Source organism: Rhinolophus ferrumequinum, chromosome 25, assembly GCF_004115265.2.
Source record: "Rhinolophus ferrumequinum isolate MPI-CBG mRhiFer1 chromosome 25, mRhiFer1_v1.p, whole genome shotgun sequence".
Classification (NCBI taxonomy): domain Eukaryota; kingdom Metazoa; phylum Chordata; class Mammalia; order Chiroptera; family Rhinolophidae; genus Rhinolophus; species Rhinolophus ferrumequinum.
The window spans coordinates 17,651,399-17,672,284 of record NC_046308.1 but is presented as its reverse complement, the minus strand read 5'-3'; the positions used below and the strand labels follow the sequence as shown (position 1 = coordinate 17,672,284).

General features: G+C 54.7%; 1 protein-coding gene across 4 annotated transcripts in view; it reads left to right on the top strand.

The window, feature by feature from the left end:
* TTC28 (tetratricopeptide repeat domain 28) overlaps window positions 1-20,188 on the top strand; it is a 624,117-nt gene extending 603,929 nt beyond the window's left edge. For 3 of the 4 annotated variants that reach the window (XM_033097458.1, XM_033097460.1, XM_033097461.1), the window contains 9 exons: window positions 1,030-1,209; window positions 3,311-4,034; window positions 6,499-6,623; window positions 9,055-9,286; window positions 9,950-10,026; window positions 11,523-11,546; window positions 12,323-12,452; window positions 15,693-15,800; window positions 16,995-20,188. In XM_033097458.1, coding sequence (XP_032953349.1) covers window positions 1,030-1,209; window positions 3,311-4,034; window positions 6,499-6,623; window positions 9,055-9,286; window positions 9,950-10,026; window positions 11,523-11,546; window positions 12,323-12,452; window positions 15,693-15,800; window positions 16,995-18,625 — 3,231 coding nt within the window. In that variant the 3' untranslated portion in view covers window positions 18,626-20,188. The remainder of the gene's footprint in view (window positions 1-1,029; window positions 1,210-3,310; window positions 4,035-6,498; window positions 6,624-9,054; window positions 9,287-9,949; window positions 10,027-11,522; window positions 11,547-12,322; window positions 12,453-15,692; window positions 15,801-16,994) is intronic. The other variant, XM_033097459.1, reaches the window with a different exon arrangement.
* The last annotated feature ends 698 nt before the right edge of the window (window positions 20,189-20,886 follow it).

The following is a 20,886-nucleotide window of genomic DNA, read 5'->3' as shown; positions in this document are numbered from 1 at the left end:
AGGGTGAGGGGAGCCTGGCTGTGACTCCCGCAGACCCAGGGCCGCCCTGAGGCTCAGGGCTGGGCCCGTGCCTGGGTGTGGTGCTTGTAGTGATCTGTGGGCCCCGAGACGGGCTCCCAGGCCTACTCTGGGGGCACCTCCCTGAGCACGGGCAGCAGCTTCTGCTTCATCTCTATTCACGCTGAGTCTGTCCAGCGCACTGTTCCCAATCGTTCCTTATTTTACCAAGATTCACACAGCCCTTGTCTCTATCAGCAATTCTTTTGGAAAGAAATGTGTCTGTAGAGAATGGGAATGTGGGGGTGTCTGTCTCTTGTGGGTCGGCATGCACCCCCCCACATACATCCTCATGCTGGACCTTCAGCAATGATCCCCTGACAGCCCCAGGGGAGCGAGTGGGGACAGCACTGCAGAGCCAAGGGGCGTCCACTCCTCAGAGGAGCACAGAGGCCCGGAGGTCACGAAAGGTCCCTCTCTTCCAGGGCATGTCATCCTAGTTCCCAAACCTTCTGTACACACTCTGGTTTTCTAGCCACTTGTCCACTGAAATGGACAACACGTCCCACTCCAGCTGAGTTCTCATTGCTGGTTTGAGAGGAGTCATTCCTACACTGCTCTTAGGGTCCCTGTGCCAGAGCAGCACCCCCGCCCTTGGTCCTTTGGGGTACACTATGACCCACACTGCTCTTTCTGGGGTAACTGCCATTTGTGTTCATTCCCTGCCTCCTGTAGAAACATCTGGATCTGCTGGGGCCAGCCCTTGTCTTGGTGGGACATCCCCTCCGTGACTCATGGGCCGGTCTCTCGCTGCCCCGTGGGCCTGAGGACTCAGTCCTCTAACCTCCTCAGGCCTGAGACCAGTGGAAGCCCCCACGTGCTGATGCTCCCATGGGAGGCACCCAGCCCATCGCCCACACTCCCTCTGGGACCCCTCGGATGTGCCTGGTCCTTCTAGGCGTCTTCAGGGTGGGCCTGGCGTGCGCGAGCCCATCCTGCGGGCCCCGTGTGAGCCCCATGCTTGCTCCGCAGGGCTTGATGCATTCCAGCGGCCCCGTGGGCCGGCACCGGCAGCTGGTCCTGGTCCTGGAGGGGGAGCTGTACCTCATCCCTTTCGCCCTCCTGAAGGGAAGCTCCTCCAACGAGTACCTGTATGAGCGCTTCGCCCTCATTGCCGTCCCCTCCATCCGCGCCCTCGGCCTGCAGTCCAAGGTAAGGCTCTCGGAGGCGGCCGGTGGCTGCCGCATTCTCCGGTCCTCCGGGCACGGTCTCTGGCCAGAAGGGCTCTGAAGCGATAGGATGTGGTCTCTTCAGACTGTTAATTGTGTGGCTTGCAGCTGGGTAGGGTGACTTTAGAGGTGTCTGGGGGCAGGGGCACCGCTCTCCTGACCCCTCACAGCCCTTTGCTACCTCAGGAAGCCACAGTTGGGTCATTTCTCTCTAATTTCCTTTGCTGTGACGTCACGGTTGTGACCTAGAAGGCTCTGCATCGGGCATGAGGTCAGGCCGAGTAGCTGAGGAGCTGGTTGCTCACGGCCGCGCAGGCCCCGGGTGAGGCGCGGAGGGAGGCCCAGCCAGCGCCACGATCCCCCCAGCCTCCCGCTGACTGCTGACCGGGAGCCCAGTCTGCCCAGCGGAGGGGCCACAGGCAGGGACGGCAGACAAATAAGATTAGTGTCAAGTGGACAAGAATCCCACAGGCCAACAAAGGAACTAAAATCAAATGTGGTGGCTTTTAAAGGACAGGCAAGGACTTGGGTCTCATTCAGCAAAATCAGGATGGGAAGAAACATCTGGAAAATTCAAGACGGTGACAGTGGGCCATGCAGTCGTGGTTCTCACCCCACAGCCACCCTTGGTTCTGCCCACGGGATTAGAGAGCCATTTGAGCCAACCCTGAATCCTCTTCCCCTTCTTCAAACTCGCTCAGAGATCCGGAAGCCTGGCTTCCTGTGGCCCTTCACGGCCCCGACACTCCCCACCCACCTGGCCCTGCACGGACAGCATTTCCACCTGTCCCAGCTGCAGGACCCTTTACTATGAGGACCTGAACTGCTCCAGCTTCAGACTGGACAATGTCCTCCAGTGGCCAGCTGCTGTCAGAGCCCCTCAGACGGCCGGGCAGCCTCCTCCCAGTGGGAGAAGGTGTCGTCTGGTTCAGAATCCAGACCCCAGGCCCTGGGTGCGGCGGGAGGCTGGGGGGGTGGTGAACAGGACCTGCCTTGGCCTCCGATGACCTTGGTCACTGGCATGGTTCAAAGCAGGTCATTTTCTGCCTCTTGGGATTTTGAGGATCTTAGTTTTGACTATTTTTGTTGCTGAATTGTACCTTTGTCATAGGACAGAGTCAGTTCAAAGTGAAAGAAATTGTTTTCTCCAAGTTTTTCTCGTGTCCTTGGCTGACTGAATCCCAGGTGGCCTGGTTGCACACTGTCCCGCCCGGGGGCCAGCTCACCGTGCTTGCCGCCAGCAGCACCCTGAGGGCCAGAGTCCGCCCATGTTGAGAGAGCTTCGTGTTGGTGACGACACTGAGCTGGCTGTTTGCCTACTTCCCCAGGGGCTGCAACAGTCCCATTTGCCAACAGGCCCCACCAGCCATGTCTCCTGCCCGGACTTGAAGGCGTCACCAAGAGGAGGCACCAAAAAGTTATCTTGAATTAATTTAATACTTGATGTTTCCCAAAAAGTATCAAAAGGTATCGTGGAGGAAATCAGAAATTTGTTAGACTTCTTTATGCTGATTTTATAATCAGTGATGTTTTTATTTTGTAGCACGTAAAGCAGAAGGGAATTATAAACTTTTCAGTAGGTTGTGCCTCTGAAGGATTTAATTTGGCCCTGTCTCCCCTGAGGGTGACTTGGTTTTTACACATTTTAAGCAAAGCCACCCCTCGAAGCCCTGACTCACCAGGCGTGGGTTCCCCCTCACTTAGGGGCACACGGGGGATGAGAGACGGTGGGCAGGCGGGCACTGCGCCCCTCACCTCCTGTACATTCTGTCCCGTCAGTGCCACTCCCCCAGCGCGCCCCGGGGTTGACAAACGGAAAGGGGCCTTCCTGCCGTCCCTCCCCAATTATTTTCAGTAGCTTGTCATAGAAGGTGTGACTCTCAGTAAGACATGCACGTGTGTCAGAATGGTGCTGAAATTAGCGTGCACAAGGTTATTGGGAGCAGAGGAGAAGCCAGGGGAGAGCCAGCCCTGCCTGGAGAGCTGGCTGCCTCTGTGCTCCGGGGAAGCCCGTGGCTCAGCCGACCACTGCCGGGCAGCCTGGCCAGTCTGACGGTGGTGTGCCTGTCGTTCCTTCCTCCTAGTCTCACCTGAGGAAGACCCCGCCCACCTACTCCAGCTCCACGTCCATGGCGGCTGTCGTTGGCAACCCCAAGCTCCCGTCAGCGGTAATGGACAGGTGGCTGTGGGGGCCAATGCCATCCGCTGAGGAGGAAGCCTACATGGTGTCGGAGCTGCTGGGCTGCCAGCCCCTGGTGGGCAGTGTGGCCACCAAAGAGCGGGTCATGAGTGCCCTGACCCAGGCCGAGTGCGTCCACTTTGCTACCCACATCTCTTGGAAACTGTCGGCCTTGGTCCTCACACCGAGTGCGGACGGCAACCCTGCCAGCAGCAGCAAGAGCTCCTTCGGCCACCCCTACACCATCCCCGAGTCCCTGCGGGTGCAGGACGACACCAGTGATGGGGAGAGCATCTCGGACTGCCCGCCCCTGCAGGAGCTGCTGCTCACGGCGGCCGACATCCTGGACCTGCGGCTCCCCGTGAAGCTGGTGGTCCTCGGCTCCTCGCAGGAGTCCAACAGCAAGGTCACGGCCGACGGGGTGATCGCGCTGACGCGGGCCTTCCTGGCTGCTGGCGCACAGTGCGTCCTCGTGTCTCTGTGGCCTGTGCCCGTGGCTGCTTCCAAGATGTTTCTCCATGCCTTCTACTCGTCCCTGCTGAATGGCCTGAAGGCCAGCGCCGCCCTGGGGGAGGCCATGAAGGTGGTGCAGAGTAGCAAGGCCTTCTCGCACCCCTGCAACTGGGCAGGTAGGTGCGTGGGCCCCCGGCTGCAGCCCCGGGTGCGTGGGGGGGCAGAGCAGGGCGGCCCTGGAAGAGGCAGCACGGGAAGGTTCTGGGAGAGCGCCTCGTTCGCTGAGGCTTTGGTTCTCTGCCAAATCAGCCTTTTACTGCCCCCCATATTCAAATAGTCTTTGGACCAGGGAGCAGCAGTAGAACAGTTTGCCATCGGAGTGTGAATGTAAAACTCCCGAGGTTAGTGTTTACTGGATGACCCATTTTATGGCCCCTGGTGTAAGTCCCATGTCTGGAGAAAGCGGTGCGGTAGAAGACCCCTAGATTTGGCATCTGGAAGACTTGGGTTTGATCTAGCTCCATGTCCAGGCTGTGTGACCTGAGGCAGGTTACTCACCCTTTCTGAAGCTCAGTGTCCTCGACGGCAGCATGGTAGTGGTGCTGACGATGCCTCCCTGTTCACTTCGAGACGACCTGTGATGAGTGGGTCGAGTGTCTTGTGTTGCATGAGGAAGTGCATTCTGAGTGGGTCTGCTACAGGGGCCAGGGGTCTGGGAGTGGAGGGAGAGTGTTCCCTGTGACAGCTGGTCACAGAGCGGGCTGAGGAACTCTGCCTCTCAGCTCCACGTGATGACCTGTGGACCCTGCCACGTAGGAGACCCTCTCTGACAGGCTGTGAGCCACAGACTCCAAACCCAACCCTGGGCCATTCTCTTCACCCCACTGGGGTGGTTTTGCTGACATACCCCATGACCTTCAGTCCGTGAAGGTCTCAGAATTGGCCCCCACACCTCCCAGGGAGCTCCACCTATGCGGTAACGCGGTAACGCGGTAACGATGGTACGACCCATAAAGCAGTGTTTTAAACCTTGAGAAACAGGAACACCAAAAATCTTATTTTCAAACATTTACATTTTATTGTTTTAACGGCAAACAAATGTACCAGCCGTGGATGTATTTACAAGTTGGGAACACAATGGCTTTCACCTTACTCTTCCTGTCAGAGTCAATCCAGCTGATGTGTGCTGAGGTTGCTGGCGTCACTGTCCAGAGGTGGATAAGCCCTGAGCTGGAGCCCTGGTTCTCCCAGGCCCAGTCGGCCAGCGAGCGAGGAGCCCACGGGCCGGCATGTTGTTAGATACGGAAACATTTGTTTACAAATACATTATTGTATTGTTCACAAATACAACTCAGATGCAGTATTTTTGTATCCAAAAAGCAAAGTAGAATCTATCCTGTTTCTTCACGCGGCTGAAGAGAAACATTCCGTCGGTCCAGCAGGCCTTCTCTTCAGAGGCCCTCACCTCAGGGCCGTGCCATCCTGCCAGGTGGACGGTGGCCAGCGGGCCTGAGGGTTTGGGCCTAAGTTGCTAAACTGCTTCGGCGGCCAGGAGATACAGAGATCAGAGGCGATGCTGGTGGTTTCCATAGCTGTTCTCAGCGTGTGATGTCTGTTTTGTACACACTCCGGCGCTCAGAAGGGGCTCTGGGCCCTGCATCATCCCACAGGACGTGCTGCAGGGTGTGTGGAAACCGGTCGCTGTGCGTGGTCATTTATTCCCGACAGGTCCCCTCCCCCACATGCAGGACCCCCTCCATTCTTCCCAGTGCACATAGGGATGTGGTATTTTTGTCCTTGTTTAGTTTTAGTGACAGTTTCAAGTCACAACTCTGTTTTGGGGGAAATGATATTTAATGATACTGCCCTGTTACCCTTCGAAGCAGCATTGGCTCATTCATTCTTTTAGAAAACCTCTTCCCTCAACTATTTGGGGGCAGGTTGGTCCTAACGTTGCTTGGCGGCTTGAAGAGACTGCTCCGTCTGTGCCTCCCCAGGCCCTGCTTACGGAAGCATCGTGGAGGGCAGAGGGCTGGGATCTGAGTGGACACGTGGCCCTCCCCAGCCTGGCTGCTTGCTTGTTCTTACAACTAGAGGGAGTACCTCCTCCTGCCCTCTTGTCCAGTGGCCCCAAGGAGGACGCAGGTCATCGCATGGAGTGGAGGGGCAGAGTTCCTCACCCCATTCCTGTGACTGGCTGTCACAGGGAACACGCTCCTTTCCCTCCCAGACCTTCGCCCCCTGTGGCAGGCACACCTGCCCCTCTGTCCCCGGGCATGTACCAGACACAGATGGATTTCAGGGAAGACAAAGCAGGTCATTCCTCAGGATGGTAGGTAGTCAAGCCAGGGAAGGGCCCTGGACGGCCCAGGACAGCCCTGGGTCAGCCTTTTCCTGCCTTCAGTCACGGCGCAGCAGGAAAGCACCTCTCACTGCAAAGCAGCACTCCGCACGTACTGAGCAAATCAACAGTGTCGATTCTTAAAGGGAGGGGACAGAAAGGAGCCGGACTGCCCCCCAGTGAGTTAGGCCCCAGCCCAGCGCCTAGAGCCCTCTTTCTGACGGGTAACTGTGAGGCATGGGTGAGCTGTAGAGACCGGCGGGGGCGGGCTCTGAGGTGCCCCTCTGTGCTCTCCGCAGGGTTCATGCTCATTGGCGGTGACGTTAAGCTGAACAGCCCCTCCTCGCTCATCGGCCAGGCCCTCACGGAGATCCTCCAGCACCCGGAGCGAGCCCGGGACGCCCTGCGTGTGCTGCTGCACCTGGTAAGGGGCCCGGGAGCTCCGACCCCAGGCTTCCCATGGAGCCAAAGCCGCTGGAAATGCACAAGGAGGGGGAGGCTGAAGGGTTTCCATGGCACCAGGGGACATAAGCAGGTGGAGGGCATGTTGTCCCCAGGCGTCTGTGGGTCAAGCCAGTCAGTCCAAGCAGTGGGCATGATGTGAGGTGTCACACAGATGGCTGCAGCTCTCCTTGCCAAGACCTTGGGGGAGGCAGCCAAGGAGTGACCTGGAGCAAGGGCCCACAGCTGTTGCTGGGCCATGTGGCTTTGGGCAGGTGACCTTGGCTCTCTGAGTCTCCATTTCCTTATCTGGGAGAGGGGATAAAACTTGAACTTTTCAAGGTTATCGTGAGGATTAGAGAATAGGTAAGTGGCTTGCACACAATAGGGTTCCAGTAGCTGAGAGATGGTATTTTATAATCAGATGACATTGGCCTTCCTCTAAACTCAGGTGGAAGAAGAGTCCAAGCCTGACCCTGACCTTGGCCAGCCCAGACCTTTGTACAAATGGGGGCCCCATGTCATTGTCTACACATTTAATAGTTGTAAATCAAGCCAAGAAACAGAGACATAAAACGTGCTCCACATTACACCTTGACAATCTGGAAGGCAGCTTCACATGACTTAGAATTCTTAGCCTCCTTGGAGTTCTGTGCCAGAAACACCAGCCCAGCCCCAGCCCAGGGGTCCACGCAGCACGGCTGGACAGCCTGTGCCACATCTAAGCTGTTTCCAAACGCGATGCTAATAGCTGCCCTGCAGCCACCTTCTGGAGAGGTGCACATGCCAAGCTGTTGGAGCTCAGGAGGCTGACCCGGCCCTGGGACCGGGCTGGGGGCTTTGAGCAAGAGGTCCGAGTCTGGGGGCTGGGTTCCAGGGGGGCATGTCCCCTTGACTGGGCAAACTCATTGCTCTGTGGGCCTGGGGGTGGTAGCTCTCTGCACACACCGCGTGATGGAACAGTCATGTATGTTTCTGAAACTTATGGGTCAGCCTGAGGAGTTTTTGTCAGGCCTGACTGAAGTCAGTGTGTGAACACGTAAGAATGCTGGAAACTGAAAACCTCTGACAGCTCTCTGGCCAGACTTGGGGTATCCCAGCTGCCTTCTACAAGGTAGAGGGGCCTGTGTGCTTTGAGAATCTGGGGAGACTGTCTCAGTGATTTTAACCTGTGCCTGGAGACCACACAGAGCCCTTGTTACTTAGTGCTAGGGCCCTGCTCAAGGACCTGTCACCCCAGTGTCGTCCTCCTTGTAGCCGCCTTCAGACTGCTTTTCTTAGAAAACTGAACTGCCCTTTCTACCTGTTTGGCTTGCTCCTCCCAGACCAGGCTGTGCAGCAAGAGCCAGGCCTCTCAGCTCTTCCCCGGTGGGCCTTGAGGCCCCTCAGGCACATTTAAGGGTTTCCTCTTCTTTCTGGGCTTCATCTTCTGGGGTGACCACAGGGGCCATGGGTCAAGTTCACCAGCCCTTACCTCCTGATTATCCCGGGTTCCCCGTGCTCCTGTGTGCAGTGTCTCCAAGGCCCTTCTAGCCCGATGGAAAGCCGGTTGGCGGGTTGTCTATCCTGCCTGAGAACACTCATTCCTTCCTGCCTGCGATGTCAGCCCCCAGCAGCAGGATTTTACTATAAGAGAAGTCTCAGGTGACATCTTCGAATGGCTCTTCTGCCACTCCAGTGATGGCACGTGTGCCTCAGGGCAAACAGGATCTCCAGATGGACTGAGGTTCCCTAGAGAGAGCAACTGCCAGGAGAAGGCCCGAGGCTGTTGGAAGTGCTGTTGAGTGCTCCCAGGGAGGGGAGAGTTAACGTAGTTACTTGGATGAATTCAGCCCGTGTGCCAGGCACTGGTTTAGGCCCGGAAGGCAGGGGGACACTCAACTGCGATGGGGACACACAGGTCCCGGAGGCCAGTGCTGCAGGATTAAGGATGAGTCAGAGGGACAGAAGGACATTGCCAGCCAAGGCCCATGACGGGCACTGCTCGGTGTGTGAGGTGTGTCGCACCATGAACGGGGGTGTTGAAGGCCTCGGGGTTTATCCTAGTGATAGGGAACCATGATATGGTTTGGGGCAGGCCCCTGACCTGAGATGGGTTTTCAGACCAATCACTTCAGCGTCTGTGGAGGAGACCCTGGAGCGGGAGGAGGTGGGTTAGGGAAGGGACAGAATTCTTCCAAGTCACGCCAGCCTGTGCTGGCTCTGACTGTAACATCTTCTCCCTTTGCTCCCTCCCTTGCAAGAAGCCAGGCCATTGCTGCGGTGTCATGGTCGTCGTGCCCAGGACCTGACTGGCAGCAGTCAGCCTTGCACTGGCTTCACACATGGGGCTTTGTGTTCCCCGAAAGCCACTTGGGGAGAAACGCAGCTGGCCTCTGAGCAGAGCAGCACCTCACTCTGCTTTGCCCTTCCAGGTGGAGAAATCCCTGCAGCGCATTCAGAACGGGCAGCGCAACGCCATGTACACGTCCCAGCAGAGCGTGGAGAACAAAGTGGGCGGCATCCCCGGGTGGCAGGCCCTTCTCACCGCCGTGGGCTTCAGGCTGGACCCCCCGGCTAGCGGCCTGCCGGCAGCCGTCTTCTTCCCCACGTCCGACCCCGGCGACCGGCTGCAGCAGTGCAGCAGCACCATTCAGTCCCTGCTGGGTGAGCGTCAGGAGGGCCGGGCCACCGGGGACTGACTGACAGCAGGGCCCGCAGGGCTGGTGGCTGTGGCCACCTCAGTGGCTGCACTGAGGATGCTGGGTCTCGTAGCTGGAATGAGCTGCCTGAGAACTGGTGGTCCCAGCCAGACTTCTCCCGATTTGCAGGAAGTGAGTGCCCTTGACCTGGTCTTCCCATCGGTAATGGCAAGGCATGCTCTGCCCCGCAGGGCACTGCCCTGGCTCTGCCTGTTCCTGGGGCCACAGGAGGTAACGCGAGGTGAACCGCAGCTGCCGTTAGCATGTAATCGGCAGCTTCCGATCAGACAGAGCCCTGCGGCCAACCCCACGCTGAAGTGGGGTGCAGATGCTCAGGGCAACCCTTGGGGTGTCACTCAGAGCGAGATGCTGCCTGAGCGACTGAGACGGGGTCCTGGGAATGTGACCAGGCGCCGCCCAGTCCGCACTGGCCCCAGCTCTGCCCCCACCGGCCTTCCGGGGACCGTTCTCTCCTATGCTAAGTCACACCTGGACGCACACAGCTGGCTGTCCTGAGCTTCTGAAATGCCACCAATGCTGAGTGTTTTGGACTCTTTCCCCTGGGGAGGCAGCAGGACGGTGGGTGCAAAAGCCCCCCTGGATAACACCCGTCTCCTTCTTGGTTTAGGTCTGCCCAACCCTGCCCTCCAGGCCCTCTGCAAGCTCATCACTGCCTCCGAGACGGGCGAGCAGCTCATCAGCCGGGTGAGTTAGCCAGGACGGCTGAGCCCAGGCCTGAGGGCTGTGCCGACTTGGAAAGACACTGATTTGGCCCTAGGGACGTGCAAGTAACGCAACCGCAAGGCTTTTTTCAGCCTTTGTGATTAGAGGGAAAAAGCGAAACTGGGTGTTAGAGAACAGCCCTCCCCAGTACGTGCTAGACATGGAGGGGCGCTGAGTCCCAAGAGCTTTAGGGCCTTCAGGGGACGCTTGTGGGTCTCAAGGCATTTCCTGAGCTCTCTATTCAGTGGCCTCCTGCACCTTGTCGTCCCCACCCACCAGTTGTTCCTGCTGACTGACAAGTGTTACAGCCCCCTTCCCTAAGCCAGGGCAACAGGTGTTCCAATACTTATTCTCAGATCACAGTATGAACCCCACCTGAAACAAAACAGCCACTGAGGCACAGCAGTGAACACAAACAGCTCTATGTCAAGATGCCGCTTAGCAGGATTTTTAAAATACTTGAAGAAAATGTAGATCTCATTCAGGTATTTGGAGGATTCTCAGCACCATGGAGGCCCCTCCCAGCCTGGCCTCAGAGCTTGTGTCTTCCCCGGGGGACAGCCACATGTGGGAGGGCTTCTGGAGGGGCAGCAACCCCTGCAGAGCAGAGCAGTGTTCTGTGGTCATCTTGGAGTGCAATAATTTTGAAGAAATAATACACATTATTATATATTTATCAGCAGATACCATTTTAAGCAGAAATATTTCTATGTGGAAATCAGCTCCTCCATCTAGGATTAACCTCTGAAAATCTGAACGGGGCCTGGAGCCTCCACGTACCTGGGGTTGTGTCCAGCCCGGATTTGGAACACAGCTCCATCTGGACACTTTGTTGAGTTCCTACTCATTTTGTAATAAGTGTGTTACCTCCGCTTTTGAATAGAATTGGGCAGACACTTCTGGAACGTTGCACATTAAAACATCCTGAACTCAGGAGAGCTAGAAGTCTGTGCGCTACAAAAAGAAAAAGCTAGAGTTACATTTGCCAGGCAAGACTGAGAATCCACAAAGCCAGTTGCTTAATTTCTTGCTTTTGGTGGCAGCACAGGGACTTGCTGTCCTCCGGCCCAGCCCCAGGGAAGTGTCCTGGGCTGCCTCCAGCGGCTGGTGGCTGGTGGACATCTGCTGAGTCACTCCCGAACCTTGGACTTTGGTTTACAGAGTGGCCTATACGTGCCCACGGTGTGCTTCCCCACCTGAGTCTGGCCTGCCCTGCTCTGCTCCTGGCGAAGAAGGGCAGGGCCTGGCTGCCCCTGGCCCTGAGCCCTCGACCCCGAGCACGCGTGGCTGTTCATTTTCCTGTGTGTCCCTGCTGACTCTTGCTCCTCTCCCCTCCCGTCCCGGTCAGAGCCGCGGGCCTGGTGTGGCGCTTCCTAAAGCAGTGATCAGCTCGTGTTGCATAACAACCTGTGCTTGAGTCTAAACTCTCTTCTTTCTCTCTCTTTTTCTTTCTTTTTCTTATAATCTGCTGGCCGAAGGCTGTTAAAAATATGGTTGGAATGGTGAGTACTACTTTAAGTAGCAACTGTCGTCAGGTGAGCCCCTCACCCCACCCACCCCAAGCTCCCCTTGGCACTCAGCTCGGTGAGCACGTTCTGTGCCGTCTCGGAGCCACACGCACACGCCAACACACGCTCGGGCTGGGGTGACCAGTGCCACTGGCTCCGGCCGTCTGCCCCCCTCCTCTGCTCTGGCTCCCCTTTTCCTGCTCCACCCTTCTTGTGTTCTTGATTTGACCTTTCAAGTTCCATCAGAACAGCAGGGGCAGCAGCGATACTGTGTGAGCCCACGAGACCCCTGCGTAGTGCTCACAGACGCAGGAAATCTGAAACACCACAGGCACTTGAGTGGGTTCTTGCCGTGCTGTGCTGAGGTTCTAGGATGTAACCTTGGATTCCTCCTCACCATTTACCTCAAGGTCATAAAGATGATTTTAAAGAGAGGGAGACGACCAGGTCCATAACCCACCCTCATCTCCTCCCCGAGCCCCGTCTTGCGCTCAGTAGCCCTGCAGCAAATGTGTGAGGAAGACTCGGAGCAGAAACCCTGTCTGTGGGTGGCCCCACGACCTTGAACACCTAACTGCCCTTGAGCTTCCCACAGAGAGGACAACAGGTGTGAAGGCACCATAAAGAGAACTTCAGATGTGACACACATGCAAGGGCATTAGTGATGACAGGAACAGGTGACCCAAGAATAACTTGGGGATAAATCCTAGGCGGGCCGGAGGGGAAGGAAAGCTGGGGGAGGGAGAGCTCATGCTGTCCCCCCTTCTCAGCTTCACCAGGTCCTGGTCCAGCTGCAGGCCTGCGAGAAGGAGCAGGACTTTGCATCGGCGCCCATTCAGGTCTCCATCAGCGTCCAGCTGTGGCGGCTCCCGGGATGTCACGAATTCCTGGCAGCTCTAGGTAAGGACAGAGCATTCTTGACTTAATTCATTTTAGTTCCATTTTTTAAAAAATCTATTTTTCTCCTGTTTTCTGTTGGGTAAAGTTGGTAAATTCTTAGGGGTTTTTGTGTTTTCTTAGATATTTTGTTACTCAGTAGTTAACTCAAAGATTCTAGTGCTTTAGTACAATTTCCAAATGGCCCCCCAGTTTTGCCCCATTTCCCCTATGTTATCATTTCGTCTCTCTCATTTGTAGTCATCTTAGTAGGAATCTGATAGATTCCAGTATTGATGGGAGTCAGGCCGTGATTAAAAACTAAAGAAAATAGTCATAAAATAGTGGTTTTAGAGTTCTTTTTCACTGGCTACTGGAAACTGCCAGGAAAAAAATGCAATTGAAATGACCTTTGATTTGAGCGTGGGGGCCTAGACCGGCTCATCCGGAGCCCTGTCCAATTCAGGACTCTTCCTTTTTCAACACTAACGCGGCAGAGCAGCTCCTGATGGACCTGCTACTTAGAACAGGTGCATCTGTTGCTAAACCACGAGAGACTGTAAGCTGCTCTCCTGCTCCACTTAGAGCCTGTGTGCCATTCACATCGTAGCTCTTTTGCAAACACCTGTTGTGTGTCGGGCAGTGTTCTAGGCACTGGGGACGCAGCACTGAGCAAAGGACAGAAAGCCCTGTCCTCAGGGTTTGTTCTCATGGGGAAGACAGACAGACAGTAATTACCTAACCTAAGGGGGGCACTTAGAAGGTGAGGGTGCACTGTGGCAGAAAAAAGTGTTAGGGACCTAGTGACTGGCTGGCTGGAGGAGTGCGGGTGGGGGGGCAGGCCCGGAGAGCCTGTGGATGTTTGCAGGATGGAAGAGCCAGGCAGAAAAAGGCTCTTGAGGCCGATGAGCTGGCAAAGGGGACGGTGGGTCTCCAGGCCAGGGCATCGCCTGTGGTTTTTAACCTGAGGGAGCAGGGAGTCTTTGGAGGATGACACAGCCTGAATCACTGTTATAGGGACCAGCCATCAGACCTGGCAGGGCAGCAAGTCCTTCAAAAGGGAATTTTCTTCTGCCTGTAAGGCCAGGACATTCAATGTTGGGCCATCTTTTCTAACCCACTCTGTACATGGCCTTTCCCAGCCCACCTCAGCTTAGGGCTGGCTCCATTTGACTTAAAGTAAAAGGGGAAACCCACAATGCCCCCTACCCACTGGGGCCCCAAGTCCTGTGAGTGGACACTTTGATGATGCCCTTTATGATTTGAACTATTTGCTTATTTTCTGTTGACTTCAACAGTCTTCTTGGTGTAAACATAGTACATTTATATCTAATGAAATGTACCATGTTTCCCCAAAAATAAGACCTAGCCGGACAATCAGCTCTAATGTGTCTTATGGAGCAAAAATGAATATAAGACCCGGTCTTAGATAATATAACATAATACCGAGTCTTATATTAATTTTTGCTCCAAAAGACGCGTTAGAGCTGATTGTCCGACTAGGTCTTATTTTCGGGAAAACAGGGTAGTCAGTAGCAAATGGACCAAGAGTGAGAAGGGCCAGGTCCACGCCCAGGATGGGTGTCTTCTCACTTCTGTCACAGGCTAAGGCTGGGCTTGGGACAGTGACACAGGACACAGGTGAGATAAGATGAAGTCAAGACCTTCTTTCATCAAGGAAAAGCTCGTCCTCATGCAGGGCCTAAGCTTCCCATGGGGGTGGGGGTGGGTTTGGGGGTGGGGGTAGGGGAGCCAGCCCTCCTCCCCTATGAACTGGACGGTTTTGATGCCCCTTTGCCAGGGGTATCACTGGCTCTCTGGTGCTGGGATTGTGGGTGATCTTCATTGACGTTCCTGTACTTCTCTGTACTTCCCAAATCCCACTGACATGTACGGCGTGAGTCGGTATGCACACACTCATAACCTGCGTGGCTCCCTCCCTCCAAGGGCTCCAAGGCTCAGAGAGACGCCCTCGACATTAATCATTCGCCATCACAACCCATCACAGGGCAGTCACTTATCCCCAGGACTCGATTCTCTTGGAGCAACCAATTCAAATCATTTTGGTAAAAGAGGTTTCCAACTAAAATATTACATTTATATTATTAATTTGTTTTTAATGCCGAGTTCTCTGAGACCTTCCTGTTGCTTCCAGGGACTGTTTATTTTTGAGTTCAGAGAGGAAAATGTCCCACAGCAACCAGAATGCTGAGTGGCTCCTTTAGTGAACCTAATTCCCCAAGGAATGACAGTGTCACACCAATATCAGAATCCTCGAGTAGGAATAAAAATACAGACCCAGATTTCTCCTTCGGTAAAAACGCCGCGTAATGAAACGCACAGCATGACAGGACGGGCAGCCCTGTCGCTGGAACATTGTGAGGTCACAGGGCCTGTGCCCCTGGGATCTTCCTTCAGCACCAAGTGTTTGCACCATCTCAGCCGAGCTCAGTGATCTGCTGAGGAGTCTGAGTGAACGTTCTCAGGGCCGACGGCTTTCAGGCTCCAAATTCTTGCTTGCTGGTGCCTTACTGTGGACACAGCGTCTGTTTGGCTTCTTCCTCCTGAGTTCTTCCTGGGGAGATGTACTGGCTGCCTCTGCAATGTCTCTGATAAGTCAAAGTGTTGTGGCAACAGCTCGTTAGTCAGCCTCCTGTTCAGGAGGCTCATGCCCTGTGCTGTGCCTGCTCCAGGTCTCTGCAGAACCCTGAGACTCGGGGAGCAGCCCCCCTGGGCTTTGGCAGAGTGGAGGCCCTGCAGGGCCGTTCAGCCAAGGTAGCAGATTCTCCACCGTCGCAGAGCTCAAAGCCCTTGACGGCAGACCCTGAGCATTTTGGAGACATTGTCCTTGCCCTTGAGAAGCTTCCACCGTCCGTGCACGAGCTTTCAATACTGGACTCAGTGCCCAAGGGAGTGGCCAGTGTTTGTCCTGGGCAGTCTCCTTAGTGGACTGTTCTGCGAAAGAATGGAGAAGAAAAAGGTTAAGGAGCGTTCCTAATGCCGACCTGCAGCTCTCACGAATGCAGTTCTGGGTGGGAAAGCAGCCATTGCTCTATGAAGGGACAGAGGGGAGCCAGGCCGGGAGGTCTGCACACGGCAAACGGGAAGCCCCGAGGGCCGGCAGTTACGGGTGAAGGAGCCCCATTTGCTGAGGGGCCTGCGGGGGTTCCCATGGCACTGTACAAGGAGCCCTACAGCTCTCATCTTTTCAGGATCTAGAATCTTCCCTAAGGAAGCAGATGTTTGTATATTTTGTTCCTCTAGGTTTTGATCTCTGTGAAGTTGGTCAGGAGGAAGTAATCCTGAAAACCGGGAAACAAGCCAATCGGAGAACTATGCATTTTGCGCTCCAGTCCCTGCTTGCCCTGTTCGGTACGTTTTCCGCCCCGCCCCACTCGCCCTGCGCCCCCTGGGGGCGGACGCCAGCACGAACGTTTTGGGGAAAAAGTGAAGAAACGTTTTCTTATGTGTGTTAGGGGCTGTTGAAAAGCAGTAAACAGAACTGCCTGCTCTCCTGGAAGTTACAATTAAAATACACGCAGTGTATGGATGAGGGGCTGCCAAGTGCTAATAAAACAAGCGGGGGAAGGGGCTAGAAAGCGCAAGGGTGGGCGCTGAGCTGATGGAACCAGAGAGGAGTCCCGGTCCCTGGATTGGGGCTGGGACTGGGAGGCGGCCCCGGGCGCACAGCTGCCTGACTGACCTTCTCCAAGGGCCATGCAGGCTGCGCACTAAATGCTGGCTCGGTGGTAGCCGTGGTCTGAAGGCAGGACAGCAGGATCTGCTGAAGAACGTGTGTCAGACAGGAGAGGGTCAAAGGCAATACTGTGTGTTTTGGACCAGCTGCCACAATGAGGCTGCCTTTGGCTGTGACCTTGAAAGTGGCAGGAGGGTTGAAGTATCCGTTAGACACTATCCAGGCAGCTGCGTCTATGAGTGTGGAGTTCAGGGAGAGGCCGCTGGGGAGACCTGACTGTGCACAGGCATCCGAGGGGCACTGGGGGCGGGACCCAGAGGTCACACAGATGAGGGCCCTGGAAGGAGCTGTCAGTGAGGGCAGGGTGTGCAGAGCTGAGCAGTGAACACGGAGGTGGCAGCCTGGCCACACGGTGACCTTGACAAGAACTGGGGAGGCCAAGAGCCTGAGTGGAGTGGGGTGAGAGGGTGGCAGGGGAGGCAGGGCAGGGCGTGGGTGTAAATGACTTCTGAGGAGGCTGCTGGGATGTAGACTAACGGGGCTGCCGCTGGAGGGACGGTGGGTGTGGATCTAGGGCAGGGGACATCACAGGCTGCCCACCGACCTGGTCAGAGCAGGAGGCCGATGGGGGTCCCATGGGACAGGGAGCAGAGTCCAGATGGGCCCGATGGCGGGGGTCTGCAGCGTGCAGGCCGCTCAGGTCTCCTAGGGGTTTTTCAGGTTATGAGATGAATTCAAGTTGTATAGGAGTCACACTTATATAATTCTTTGCTAGCTTATATACATATAAATATGCTTGTGATTTTGAAAGACAACTCAAAACCATACAGAATTCTAACTGCCCTCTGGGCGCATACGTTTTGTCTTAGATTCTACTGAGCTGCCCAAACGCCTCAGCCTTGACAGCTCGTCCTCCCTGGAGTCCCTGGCCTCGGCCCAGTCTGTCTCCAACGCCCTGCCCTTGGGCTACCAGCACCCTCCCTTCTCTCCCACCGGTGCGGACAGCATCGCCTCCGATGCCATCTCCGTGTACAGTCTGAGCTCCATCGCCTCCTCAATGAGCTTTGTCTCCAAGCCCGAGGGCGGGTCAGAAGGTGGGGGGGCCCGAGGACGGCAGGACTACGACCGGTCCAAGAATACTTACCCGCAGCGATCCACCCTGCCTCGGAGCCAGCTGTCCCCCCAGACGCGCCCTGCAGGCAGCAAAGAAGAGGAAGAATATGAAGGGTTTTCCATCATCAGCACTGAGCCTCTGTCAGCCTACCAAGAAAACAGAAAGACGTGCTTCTCACCAGATCACAAACAGCCCCGAGGAGGGGCAACTGGGGGTGGGAAAGTTTCCGCAAGCTGCAAGGGGAGCATAAGCACTCCAAATTCTCCAGTTAAAATGACTCTGATCCCCAGCCCCAACTCACCCTTCCAAAAAGTTGGAAAACTTGCAAGTTCAGATACGGGAGAATCAGACCAGTCTAGCACAGAAACAGATAGTACCGTGAAATCCCAAGAAGAAAGCAACCCAAAGCTTGATCCACAAGAGCTGGCCCAGAAGATTCTAGAGGAGACACAAAGTCACCTCATCGCGGTAGAGCGTCTTCAGCGGGGCGGCGGTCAGACGAGCAAGAGCAATAACCCAGAAGACGGCGTTTCCGTGCCCAGCAGCGCCGCCGTGTTCAGAGCGTCCGAAACGAGCGCGTTCAGCAGGCCTGCCCTCTCCCATCAGAAGAGTCAGTCGTCACCAGTCACTGCTAAACCAAAGCCCCCGGCCCGAAGCTCATCGCTGCCCAAGGTGAGCTCGGGATACAGCAGCCCCACCGCGTCGGAGGCGTCCGTCAAAGACAGCCCGAGCCAGCACAGCGGCCGGCCGTCCCCCGGCTCCGACTCCCAGACGTCCCTGACCGACCAGCCTCTCTTTAAACTGAAGTACCCCAGCTCTCCTTACAGCGCCCACATTTCCAAATCACCGAGGAACATGTCCCCGAGCTCAGGCCATCAGTCTCCTGCTGGCAGCGCACCGTCCCCCGCGCTCTCCTACTCCTCGGCCGGGTCCGCTCGCTCGAGTCCGGCCGACGCTCCCGACATAGACAAACTGAAAATGGCGGCCATCGACGAGAAGGTGCAGGCCGTCCACAACCTGAAGATGTTCTGGCAGAGTGCCCCCCAGCACCCCACGGGCCCAATGAAAATATTCCGGGGGGCCCCTGGAACGATGACTTCCAAAAGAGATGTCCTCAGTCTATTAAATTTGTCACCTCGGCACAATAAGAAGGAGGAAGGAACAGACAAGCTTGAACTTAAGGAGCTGTCTTTGCAACACCGCGGAGAAGTGCCAGCGAAGGCCCCTCCCAACGGGCACTGGCACAGCGAGGGCACCGCGGTGAGCGCGCTGCCGCTGCCGGCCAGCCCCCCGGCGGCGGCTCCCACTCGCCCTTTGAGACTTCCTTCTGGAAACGGCTACAAGTTCCTGTCCCCGGGAAGATTTTTTCCTTCCTCTAAATGCTAAAGCATCTTTTCTCCGCACTGACTCAGAGCAGCAGCCGCAGGGAGGGTCTGGGCATTCACTGGGCCTGAGTGCCACGAAGCCACCAGCCACCTCACGATGGGCGCGCTCTCCGGGCAAGGGGCAGCCACGCCCAGAGGCCACCACACACACGGATGGTGGCTTCTCTGGGACTCCGGGCCAGATTCACCAAAAGCCAGGACTTCTGTGGGGGTTGGTACAGGAGGCTCGTGGAATTTTCTACACACTTCACCAAATGTTTACCTTTGAACTCCCTGCTTCTCTTCTTGATTCTTCAACAGGATTTTTGTACAAAAATGGTCATGGTTCTGGGGTGGGGAGAGGAAAGGGAACACATATTTTGCTAAGAGGTATATATGCAGTACCTTTTATACACAGAAATACAAATAGAGCTTTTATAAGGCTTTCAGGTGCTGGTTGGGGGTGGGATATATAAAATCTCTCTAACTTGAATTCTACATGAAAGTGTTATATTAGCCAAAAACAGAATTATGGTTTTAAAAATGCCAATGATTTATAATTGTAGCAATTTTGGTCTCATGCTATTGTAACATCACAGTAAGGATGCAATAATTCACATGGAAACAGCGCTTCCAATCTGAAACCGGCTTCATCGAGCTCTACAAATGTCCTTGGGGCCCCACTGTCAACCAAACTTGAATTTTCTTAAAAATTTTATGTAACTCTTATCCAGGCATTTCAGAACTATGCAATTGTGATTTAAAATGCAACTTTGTGCTTTTAAAACATTACTGACCTTTTTTGTACGTGGATAAACAACTTGGTTTTATTATCAATAGTACTTTGCATTTATAGCTATTATTTTTAAAAGCTCAAAAAGTTTTTTAAAGTGTCAAATTTTGAATAGTCATCAATAAGTAACTATCAAAGTTTTGGGGGGAAAGATTGAAATTAGTCCTTATATGCAAAAAAAAAAAAAAAAAAAAAAATCCCCGGCTAACTAGATTTAACCAGAATCTAGCCTTCCAGCTCCTATTCCCTTTACCAGCTGCTGAATTATATTCTCCGTTCCCATCTCCAGGCCTCTAGAACCACTTCTATCTCACTCTGCTGCCAGGTTCCCACAACCCAGCTCCCCAAGCCTGTGAGATGCTATGACCCCTCATCTCAGTTGTGACCAGCGCCCCTTGCTCTGCATCTGCAGGACAAGAACACACAGAAGGCTTTACTGTCCATAGCCTGAGAGGTGGGGGCTTTTGCTGGATTGACATCCAGACGACTGCCGAAGTACGGACACGGACAGCCCTGAAAGTGTTGCCAGCTCGGAGGAGCCAAAAGAATAAATAGTCTGTGGAGGGGTGACCATTAACTTATTTGAATAAAGTAATGAAATGCTGAAAACCATATTAGTACTAAGTTTAGTTGGAGAATTTTAGGTAATGCTAAAATTACAATCCCACCATCCTCACTCTGAGGGTGTATGTGTGTCACACGAAGGTGGGCAGCCACCCAGCCGCTGGCAGGACGGACGCCAACACCAGACCCCCAGGTAGCGTTTTAACCCTGGGTGGAGTCTCACCTTATAAACATACACTGACCACTTGCCCTGTTCCTCGCTGTACTCTGAAAAGAGGAAAGAATAATATTTATTCAATTTGTTATTCTTCTGAGCTATGCCAGAGGTTTCTGCATTTAACGCAACGGCCACGTGGATGAAAGCAAACAATAAGGTGGTCTCATTCTAACGCTGATTCCAACACTGGAAGCAAAATATAAAGAAGGCAGCAAGTAAGAGGTTGTCTTTATGTCAGCAGGGAAAACAATGGTCAGAAAAGTACTAGTGTAGCAAATGAAAGCCAAGTTTATAGCACTGTGCATTAGATAGCAAAATCAGGTCCTCAACAACAAAAACTAAACCTCAAAGGAAATTTCTGAATCCATCTGTAGATATTGGGGCTGTTCCTTTCTCAGCAAATCTCAGCCTCTTTCCCAAGTGCCAAGGAGCCCTGGAGGAAAGGCCTGGGTCTGCTCCATCCGTGAGGATGAGGTGCTGCCCAGGTGCCCCCTCTAGGGCACACCCTCCACCACCCAGACCACTTCCCGGGGTTACCAAGCCAGCCAGGAGGACTCATGGATCCTCACCTGGTTTCAGTCCTACGTACATCGTTGTTTTAGGTTTCATGTTGAAAAGCCAAATGCTATATGTGATTTTTAAATTTTGTCCTAGATATAAGCGTCAATGAAGGAAAGCAAAGATGATGAAATCATAGGACCAAACTAAA